The sequence below is a fragment of the Thunnus albacares genome, chromosome 22 (genome assembly GCF_914725855.1).
Source record: "Thunnus albacares chromosome 22, fThuAlb1.1, whole genome shotgun sequence".
In the NCBI taxonomy this organism is placed as follows: Eukaryota; Metazoa; Chordata; class Actinopteri; order Scombriformes; family Scombridae; genus Thunnus; species Thunnus albacares.
In genome coordinates this window covers 11,784,114-11,793,967 of record NC_058127.1, presented here as the reverse complement: position 1 = coordinate 11,793,967, position 9,854 = coordinate 11,784,114, and the positions used below count along the sequence as shown (strand labels likewise).

General features: G+C 39.6%; 2 protein-coding genes and 1 long non-coding RNA gene across 6 annotated transcripts; 2 read left to right on the top strand and 1 right to left on the bottom strand.

Annotated features, from left to right (window-relative positions):
* Positions 1 to 261: 261 nt before the first annotated feature.
* On the top strand, positions 262 to 3,938 carry cideb (cell death inducing DFFA like effector b). The gene is made up of 5 exons (XM_044341787.1): positions 262 to 1,087; positions 1,661 to 1,775; positions 2,461 to 2,619; positions 2,748 to 2,938; positions 3,100 to 3,938. The coding sequence occupies exons 1-5, from the start codon at positions 1,062 to 1,064 to the stop codon at positions 3,239 to 3,241; spliced, it is 633 nt and encodes a 210-aa protein (XP_044197722.1). The 5' UTR covers positions 262 to 1,061; the 3' UTR covers positions 3,242 to 3,938.
* Positions 3,895 to 7,322, bottom strand: homezb (homeobox and leucine zipper encoding b). 4 transcript variants are annotated; one of them, XM_044341786.1, is made up of 2 exons: positions 7,231 to 7,322; positions 3,895 to 5,581 (listed from the first exon to the last, which is right to left on the bottom strand). In XM_044341786.1, exon 2 carries the CDS (start codon positions 5,564 to 5,566, stop codon positions 4,274 to 4,276), a length of 1,293 nt encoding a protein of 430 aa, XP_044197721.1. In that variant the 5' UTR covers positions 5,567 to 5,581; positions 7,231 to 7,322; the 3' UTR covers positions 3,895 to 4,273. The 4 variants fall into 4 exon arrangements, with proteins under 4 accessions (XP_044197721.1, XP_044197719.1, XP_044197718.1 ...); XM_044341784.1 differs by lacking the exon at positions 7,231 to 7,322 and adding an exon at positions 6,996 to 7,193; XM_044341783.1 differs by lacking the exon at positions 7,231 to 7,322 and adding an exon at positions 6,868 to 6,989.
* A 141-nt stretch (positions 7,323 to 7,463) lies between these two features.
* On the top strand, positions 7,464 to 9,378 carry LOC122973974. The gene is made up of 2 exons (XR_006400189.1): positions 7,464 to 7,990; positions 8,198 to 9,378. It is a non-coding gene; the product is annotated as an uncharacterized LOC122973974 (long non-coding RNA).
* Positions 9,379 to 9,854: the final 476 nt, after the last annotated feature.

Genomic DNA, 9,854 nt, shown 5'->3' with positions numbered 1-9,854 from the left:
AATATGAAGCTTCAGCCATCCGTATTAGTCAAATCAAGTAGATATCTTTCAATGTTACAGTCTCAAAGAGGGAATTTTATGCTAAAAAGACTGTAAAGGTGGTAGATATCCACTTGATATGACTAACTCAGACTGCTGAAGCCTCATATAAGCTTTAGACAAACTTTTAAATTTTGGTCCCCATCACTTACATTGAAAACACGTTTGAAGGAGATCTTTTAATAGCCGGTATGAACAGGAGTAATGATTATAACAATAAGGACACCTGATTGTTGTATTAAAGATTTGAAAAACCTTGAAAAACTTATCCTTTAATATCCCCACAATGGTCCTAAAAACTTAAATTATTCTAAAATATTTATATTGTAAGATAATTAATATCTATATCTCTAAAATAATATCCCTTTGAAATAAGATTAGTAGGACAAGGTGATAAAACTCATAAATCACCTGGGTTGATTTATTGGATATTACATTATTGCAGATAGTATTGGTGTACATGTCAGCTAATAAATATTAGCAGAGCAGAATTGCCAAAGCTTTGTCTAAATTCATTTAAAAAGTGTCACCTATAACATTGTTTGTCCACCAGAGAACAATGATAACTATATATTTCAAAAGTAAAATGTCCCTCTCAGTACACTATGGTAACAAATTATTTAAAAAATATAAAACAACAAATATAAGGAATCGATATCTATATCTTTGCTATTATAGTTCTGTCATTGTCTGTCTTTAAAATGTATATATAACAATTGGCCTAAAAAAATCCAGTATCGGTCAGGGAATAAAGGTAATAATTTTGCTTGGCACATGAAGAAAGGATGTTTCTACACACACACACTAACACACACACACACACACATACACACACACACCCACAGGCCTGATGAACATTGACCTGTGTTGTTCTGTATCTGAATGATCATCATGTTCGGAGCAAAGTCCACCTGCTGGGTCAAACACAAGCAGTGCTGACATTATTACATTACATCAGTCCCACGAAAACACGCTAACAAAACACAAAACTGTGAGAAGAAAAGAGCGAAACACCGACCAGAATGGATACCACATCGTCATTTATCAAGTAAGTGGAGAATTAGTCTCAATTGTATTGATTTGCTTCGTGATACTTTGCTTGATCAACAACCCAAACAACACAGTTTGGCTGGTGGAGCTTAGTATAGAGTTTGGTATGTAGGTAACTGACTAACTCAATGATTTAATCTAATTTAAAGCTAACATTCTGACATTTTAAGTGTTTTCAAGCCTGCTATAATAAGTAGGGTAGCGGTGGAAACAGTGTCAACAAGGTACGAAAAAACAGATTTGAAATATTTGCTTATTTCACCTCAAAATAAACAAGCAAGCAAAGAGAAAAGTGAGTTAGTATGTTGATGGAATTAGATGACTGTTTCTAATCTAATGTAGAGAAATCACTCACACTGTCATGACCACTGACTATTTATATAGAGTCCATGGTCATTAACTTACTGGGACACTTGAACAGAACATATCCATCGTCAATGTTATCAGTAAAACTTGTGCGATAAAAGTCTGCTGTGAAAATCTCAGAGGATCCACACAGAGCGGTAATTAAATTAAATTGAGCCCATCATATTAAACAATATAATTACTTTTGTGTCTTCTCTGCCCTCAGATCCGTAACCAAGCGAGTGTGGTCGCCGCCACAGCGACCTTTCAGGGTGTGCAGTAACAACAGAGAGACCAGGAAGGGCATCACAGCCGGGACCCTGGAGGAGCTGAAAGAGAGGGTGAGAGTGACTGTAAAATAAAAATAATGGAAAGAATTACAAGAGCAGATTCTGATCAGGTTATATACGACTGCTTCCATTGAGTGTATAGTAAAAAAAAAAGAGGAAAAAACAACACTAAAAAGGATGATAGAGTAGAAAATGTAAAAGAAAAGGTAAAGATAAAGGTTCAAATAAGACATTTAATATATACAAACTCATTAAAAATGCAAAAGAATGAAGCATAAAAGTTAAATGATTTAAAACTAGGTGACAATTAAAAAATAAAGTCAATAAATTGTGTAATCTTCTGGCAGGATGTTTCATTATCTCAAGGCTCTGATTATGTCAAATACATGATCACATAAAGTCATGAGGCTGCACCCAAACCGCTATGGAGATAAGATATCTGATGTGAAGCTTTTAAAATGAGTCATGTTTGCAACTGCAGACTAATATAAAGTTGCTTAAATTGCAAATTATGTATATATATAGTGCAGCCTTTGTTTTAGTGAAAGTCCTCACTGCTGCACTCTAAGAACATTGGAAACATGACAGTGATGCTGAAATAAGAGTTATAGTCTTAAAATTTAATGAGATGACGAGTGAAATAAATCTGAAAAGTCAAATCTGTGTATTAGAGTTTAAGTCAAGACTAGAGGATGTGTCTATACTGTTTAAAGCATCTTGAATGTCTGTGTTGTAGGTGTGCCAGGCACTGCTGCTGTCCCTGTCTGCGGTGTCTCTGGCTCTGGTGTGTGAGGAGGACGGTACAGAAGTGGACTCCGACGAGTTCCTCATGACCTTGCCTGACAACACCATCCTCATGGCCCTGGAGCCCGGACAGACATGGAGACCACAACCGGTATGATTAATCACAGAAGCAACATTTTATTAGTTATATAGCCTCACAGGCTCCTTTAATCCAGATTTATGGTTCCTGTGAGTTTGAGACATTCAGTATATTTGACTGTTGCCTCTGATCCCCTCCAGGGTGCGGTTGTTCTCAGATCTCAAGACCACAACAAGCCTCGGACAGGGAAAGACATAGCCCGTGTCACCTTTGACCTCTACAGAATGAGCCCGAAGGACTTGTTCGGCTCCTTGAGTGTGAAGGCCACATTTCAAGGCCTGTACTCCGTGAGCGCTGACTTTCAGTGTCTGGGGCCCAAGAAAGTCCTCAGGTAAGCTACATCCTCTACACGTCAATTTTAAGGGTCTAAGTCTTCATCATAGAAAAAAACGTGCCTGGATGAGATGGCAGTTAAACCCGGGTGACTCGGGTGGGGTTTTTGCAGCGTGTTATCAGTAGAAAATGTAACTGATGAAACCTTTCTTTTTTCAGAGAAGCCCTTCGTGTTGCCTCCACTCTCCTTCAGGCCGCTGGACACCTGCTTATCACTACCGCCTCCATGATCCGCCGCATTATTGAAGGCGCTGAGCTTTGGCAGCCGCAGAGGGACGAGTACACAGCCAGCTGGAACTGACGGAGCCAAGAGCGACATCTGATATCATTGTTGACTTAATAGGGATCTGAATTCACTCCTAGTATTGAGTATCTCATTTGGTTGCCAGTGTGTTGCCTAATTGCAGTTTACCTCGTTAAGAGGGGGAAAAGAAACCACTTTTTTGAGCTGTTAATGTAGTATTAACAGTGATGGTCCTCTATGTGGTGATTGTATGACAGTGCATCATACTCTGCCTTTTATGTTTTGATGATTTCAGGAATGTGGAGGGCAAAAAACAAACATGAATCTTAAATGATTATGTGTTAGAAACTGTATTTAGCAACAACAGCGGTAGCTTCGTAATGTAGCCTTGTAACATGACAACGTGTTTCATAGCTATTAATGTACTTTTTATTTTCTGTGCAATATATTCTATATAATATCAGAGAATCTTACTTTATTTTTGTTCATTTGGTGTGAATTACAGGTTGGCAAGTGAACGTCTGCTTCTATCAGCTCTGAAATTACAAGTGCTAACTGATCACATAAATCATGTAGTTATTGTTAGACATCAAACAAAACTGTCTTTTTTGAAAAATGAAGGCTTACAGTATTGAAAATATATAATTTGTTGTTTATGAATGCTTTTATGTGTGTAAATATGTCTAAAAGAATCACAAGAAGAGCCAAGGTTAAACAACAAAGCAATGAAAGTGTTTTACTTGAATAACAAAAAGTCTGCACAGCACAGTTTTCCCTCTTTTATGTAACTGTGTGCAAAGATGATTAAAAATTATTCTGGATTGCAAATGAGTATGTTCAGAAAATACTGTACGGTCATGTAAACATATTAAATAATTACAATAACACTACAACAACAACACTTTCTTTTTGACAGAACATGCAAATTCACAAGAAGAACTGCATAACAAACAGCTTGACCTAATTCACCAATAATGCACAAATTAGAAATCATAAAACTGTGTCTGATACATGTTTCCGAATGTTAGGAGATGATTCATCTTTGTTCCCTTTTGTGGGATTTTTAGTACAGAAGCTGTGACATCATTTCTACTCTGAAGGCACCTGCATCATTTCGCCATCACCGTAGCTTTTGCCGCCCTCCAGCTTCATCTTCATGGTTGCTTTTTGCTCACCCTCACTCGACTGCTCCTTTGCCAGCGCTTTCAGGAATTGCCGGTACTTGATGTTGGCCAACGCCTTACTGTGCTGCTCCTCGTTCAGCCAGCCTGGCTTTCCTCTCTTGATGTAATAACGCATGTCGCCAAACCACTGAACCAACACGTAGCGGGGGACGCCAATCCTCGTCGCCAGCAAGTCGTAGTGCTCGCTGTCTGGATACTGGCAGTGCGAGAAAGCCTCCTTCATCATCACCAGCTGAGTCTGTGTTTTTGTTCGCCAGCGGATCCGAGGAGTGGGGAGTGTATATGGTTCTTTAGAGACCTTCTGCTTTTTGGGGATGTCCGGGCTGTGGGTGGATCCTCTGGGTGATTGGTTATTGTTTATTATGTGCTTCAGTTTGACAACATCAGTGACGGCAAAGTCGTAATTTGTTGACTCTGCGTGGAGTTCTCCGCCCGGCCGAGCTTCCATTTCTGGTTTCCCCTCAAAGCCGCTGTTGGCAGGGGTCACACTAACATTTATTATTTCTACTCCTCCTGCTCCCTCCTCTTGTTGCTTTGTTCTCTTTTTTCCCATGTTGCCTGTCACCGTCATCTTTTTTCGCTTTTTCTGCGTATTCCTTTTGTCTTCCTCTACTTTTTCTACTTTTCTGTCCTTCTCTCTCTTCAGTTGTTGCTTCATTTCTCGCTCATTAGCGCACACGTCTTCCTCCCTAACATCTCCTGCCTTAATCCCACCAGACTCTTTCATCTCTGTCTCCTGTTTCTCCTTCTCTCTTCTATCCTCATCTACCTCTTTCCCCATCATGTTTTGTTGCTCTTCCTTCCTTCTTTTGAACTTCGCCCGGACCTCGCGGATGTCTTTATAGTCCCAGCTGATGCCGTAGCGGAGCCTTTGAAGCATGAACCACACCTTCACCTGGTCTGGGTGCAGGGAGCAGCACTGCGCCAGCTCTGCTGTCTGTTTCTGTGTCAGGTATGGAAACCTGTCGAAGGCTTTGTCCAGCTCTGCTGCACCGTCCAGCTGTAGGTTGATCTGGTTTGAGTTCACCCATATAAGCCTTCGACTCTCAGAGACCAGGGGGAGACAAACAGCACTGCTCTGGTTCAGGTTGAAAGCCGCAGGCGCAAAGTTCATTTCTGATATTGTGGGAGTCTCTCCATGAGCGTCAGGAGTCTTTTGTCTGAGCTCTCCGTTAGCCGTTTGCCTCATCTTTGTCATCTGCAGTAATGACTCCTGCAAAGAGAAGATAAACAGAAAAGGCTTAATCTCTTTCTAAAGTGTTTAAGTACATGAACATGAAACCAACCTGCCAGTTAGTCTAAATCAGTCTCATCAAACTGTATGTGACAGAATAATATAAGCAGAAGAAAAACAAGGCTCTAACGTTTTGTCCTTTGCACCTATGATGAGTGATAAATACAACATCTCAACCCAGACAGCAGACTGACATTAACACACCAGTTTTCACGAAGCTGAAGTTACCTTCCGAGAGCACGCTAAACATCACAATTTATGTTTCCCTTAACTTTCCCTAAACTTTTCCCTTAAGGAGAAAAGTGAAGCGAACTTCAGCATCATAGTTTTCACCCTGACTCACTCTGTTTTCATCCAGACCTCTAAGGTCATCTGGGGCAGGTCTGCTTTCTGTCCTCAGAGTCAAAACTAAACCATGTCTGGAACAAATTCCCAGAGACCTGCAGGTCTGCTACAACTCTCAGTTCTCTTAAATCAAGGATGAAGACTTTTCTGCTTGGTGCTGCCTTTTGATAAATCAAAATTGAGGCTTTTGATTAACATCTTTCACGGCACTGTAACTTTTATTCTTGTATTTTATCTGTCTTATTTTATTTTAGCTTATTTTTATTTTCTATTCTACTTAAATGGCTATTTTAAATGCGTTTTATTTGCATCTTGTCTCAATGCTTTTGATGTTTCATGTAAAGCACTTTGAATTGCCTTGTTGATGAAATGTGCTTTATAAATAAACTTGCCTTGCCCAAAATAATCCGATATCCAAGTTGTTGCAAGCAGGAAATTGGGTTGTTTTCATTCGACTGGGAGGCTAAACTGGGTTTCGGGTGTTTTTCATAAGTAACGATACTAAAAATGTAGCTTAATTAGCGCCTACTCCAACTTGAATGCTAATTTATGTAATTTCTTTACATTGCAGACCTAACGTGGCTAACCGGGATAGGCTAATGTTAGTCTACGGTAACAGTGCCAACAATAACGTTATAAATCATCGATCATCATTATTTATTGATTGAGCTGAAAGCCACTCGTCCCGGCATCAGAGTCGGTTTGTTCGCGTTAACGTTAGTTTAACCGCTAAATGTTAGCTTTGCTAGTAGCCTAGCATTAAGCTAACCTCTTCACTGCTCACAATGTACCGGGCAGGTTAGCCCGGCTAAACAACTGTCACAGTACAATACTGAGTGAACTTGCCAGGCTAATTTAATTTTTTCCACTTATAAATATTAATCTTTTCCCCGGTTCAGTTCAGGTGCATGGTCTCTTACCTCGCAAACAATAACTTGTAATGTGACGGGATTTTTTTCTGCTTTATCCGTCCATAAAAACCGCCCCGTGATGTGGACCAAGATCAATTAACACTCCCTGAAAACAGTTTGTTTGCTCAGCAACTTACTCTTTTCCTTCATGGTTTATCCACGAAATGTCCACGTAAACTTTATCAGATTATTTAGGCCGCACAAACTCAGAATAAAATATGACGAAATGATTAAATTAACCCCCAGCTGCTAGTTTATTAAATACACCTACTGTAGCTGTAAAGCAGTAAACAGCTCCACAAACTACAAAAGTTCAATCAATTTAAAACAGCTGCTAAAAAAAGACAAGCATTTTATCTGTAATTAAGATACCTGTAGTCAGGACCGGATTTAGTGATTTGGGGGCCCCAAGCAAACTCTTTATTTTCACCCTCTCTCTAACTGGGAAATGTCTCAAAACTTTTTTTCTTCAGAAAAACTATTAAAGGGGTCATATTATGCCCTTTTCTCAGTTTGATATTTTCATTATCGTGGTCTATTTAGACACATTAGCATGTTTTTATGGTCAGAAAGCTCCTAGTTATGGCTGTACAATTCATGGATACAACCACTCTTTGGCTCCTTGGCCCCCTTCGGAAAAGCCCACTCTGTTTTGATTGGGTAGCTGCTTAAAGCATGTCGGAAATGTCACGCCCAGTATCATAACCAGAGTTCAGCAATACCACGAGTGACCACTGGGAAATATTGGCTGCATGGCAGAGTGGCGGCACCCTATCCAGCTCTCATAATACATCCATGGAGTCTACGCAGTAGAGTCAGGCGGCAGCTGAAATGACAGAAACCATCTCCGGGAAAAATTCATTTGACGTGTACTATGTTTTTTTAGTTTGGCTCATGTCCCTTTTGCTAACATGGAGGAGGCGGGATTTGTAACCTATACTGCAGTCAGCCACCAGGGAGGGAATCAAGATATTTTGGCTTCACTTTTGGGGAGCTGTCATGACATCCATATTTATATACGTATCAGTCCTACATGTTCGACCCAGAGTCTGATCTTGGAACACCTGGCAGAATAACCCGATAAATTTGGACCACCTCCACAACCAAGACTGGAGCAGGACTTTTCACAGTGGTTAGTTTTTGTTTTGTTTGTATCTTTTTATGTCAGATGTATAACTGTGTAATTTCTCTACTTAACGTAACAACTATTTGTCTGTTTACTGACTAATGGAGCACTTGTGGGAACTGCACAAATTTAACCACTCAGCTCTTCTTTCCTCTGAGGCTGAGAGCCGATGTAGCCTTTAATTCTAACTGTTTTTTTCTGTTTGTTCAACAGAAACTTGTTGTAGCTAAAATACCTGCTCGTCTAGTTAAGTGAGAAAGGTAACTAATTACCAGAGACACGGTATTCTTTTGCAGTCCAACTACCTTTAATAGATCACTAAAGCGTATGCATACGGGCTCCCCAGGCTCTGCACCCGGAGGAGCCCCTTGAACAGCTCACGCAAACACTTTATTCTTTCAGTCTCCGCCCAACACAACCATCAACACAAGCACCTCATGTGCAGTCACACTTCTCTGTCTGCAGACACCTGCTTCCTGCAAGATAATCAATAAGAATTCCATACATGGTGTCTTGTACAGTTCTTGCATTTAGTCCCCCTTTTCCAATGATCACTTCTTATAATCAGGGTCACCATGTATCATGCACTTCAGATAACCTTTTCTATTTCTTCTTTCCCAACAGACGAGATATTCATGTTGCCTACACAAACAAGGTGCGGGACATCTTGGCGAGACATTTTGCATAAAACAGAATAATGTGATTACAACATATAAAGGTCAATTAAAAGGGTCTAAAGTGCATCATGTTCTTGAAAGACAAACCTGATCAGTTGAACACATTTCTACACTGGATTAATGCAATACAATTAATACAATAATATAGTAATTTCTCCAACAGAACAGTTCTAATGTCATTTTTTCCTCCACAAAATCAATAGAAATTAATTTCCAAGATCTCCTTGCTTCTGAAAACATCTCTGACAATTTACAAAAGGACTTGTGGCAAGTTGTCCTCTGTGACATGTGCACAAAGGAGGACAGGAAGTCTCCATGTGCATCCAGCACCTCCAGATCCACCTGACCTCTCCTGTGTTACTACAAACCACTAAATGCCCCCAACATGGCAAACTCCTGAAGTACTACTGTTTGGATGACATGACCTATGTGTGTGTTTCTTGCCTATTTTCATGCCTAAGAATCACTACCTGAATTATATTTTTCTTGCTTTTATTGGGTGAATATAAATGTCAGTGATCAGTGCCAAGTTGCAGTAAAATTAATATATAGTGCTGTCAGTGCAAAGATCTCAGTCATAATGATAACAGGTGCAAAACAAGTTTAAAAGCAGATTTTTCAAGATGAGTGGACAAAATCTGAAGATTCAAATGTGATTAAAAACAAATAACGTGTAAATGAATATGATAAATTAATTAAAAGTTTGTGCTAGATTAACATGAGCGGATTACTACCTGGATTTCATAGTTTGCCTGCCTTTTACTTCCAATGTAATGTATTTCACACCCAAACAGCAACAGCAACATATTTTGGTAAGTCATGAATAAATTCCCATGAGATGAAATTTGAAACTTAACAGTAAACATAACAAAAAGGCTGCAGTCACATTGTTGTGTCGAATTGTTGCAGAAAAATGTTTCAGAGCAAAAAAAAAACTCTCTCTTAATAAAAAGGGAGTCAGAGGTCCAAGTAGCAAAGTGTTCTTTAATGCCGGCAAAAAAGGGGAACGAGTAGCACTTTTTACAAAGTATCAAATCGCTCCAAAGGTTTTTCTCTGGGGCATTGTTTTTATGTCCTTGGGTCAGCTTAGGCCACACCTTATCATCCAGCCTCCCTAATTTTTGACCAATTATTATGTTACTTTTTTCCTCGTCACTCGTTGCTGGCAAAAACTCTTCAGACCATGTTTTGAG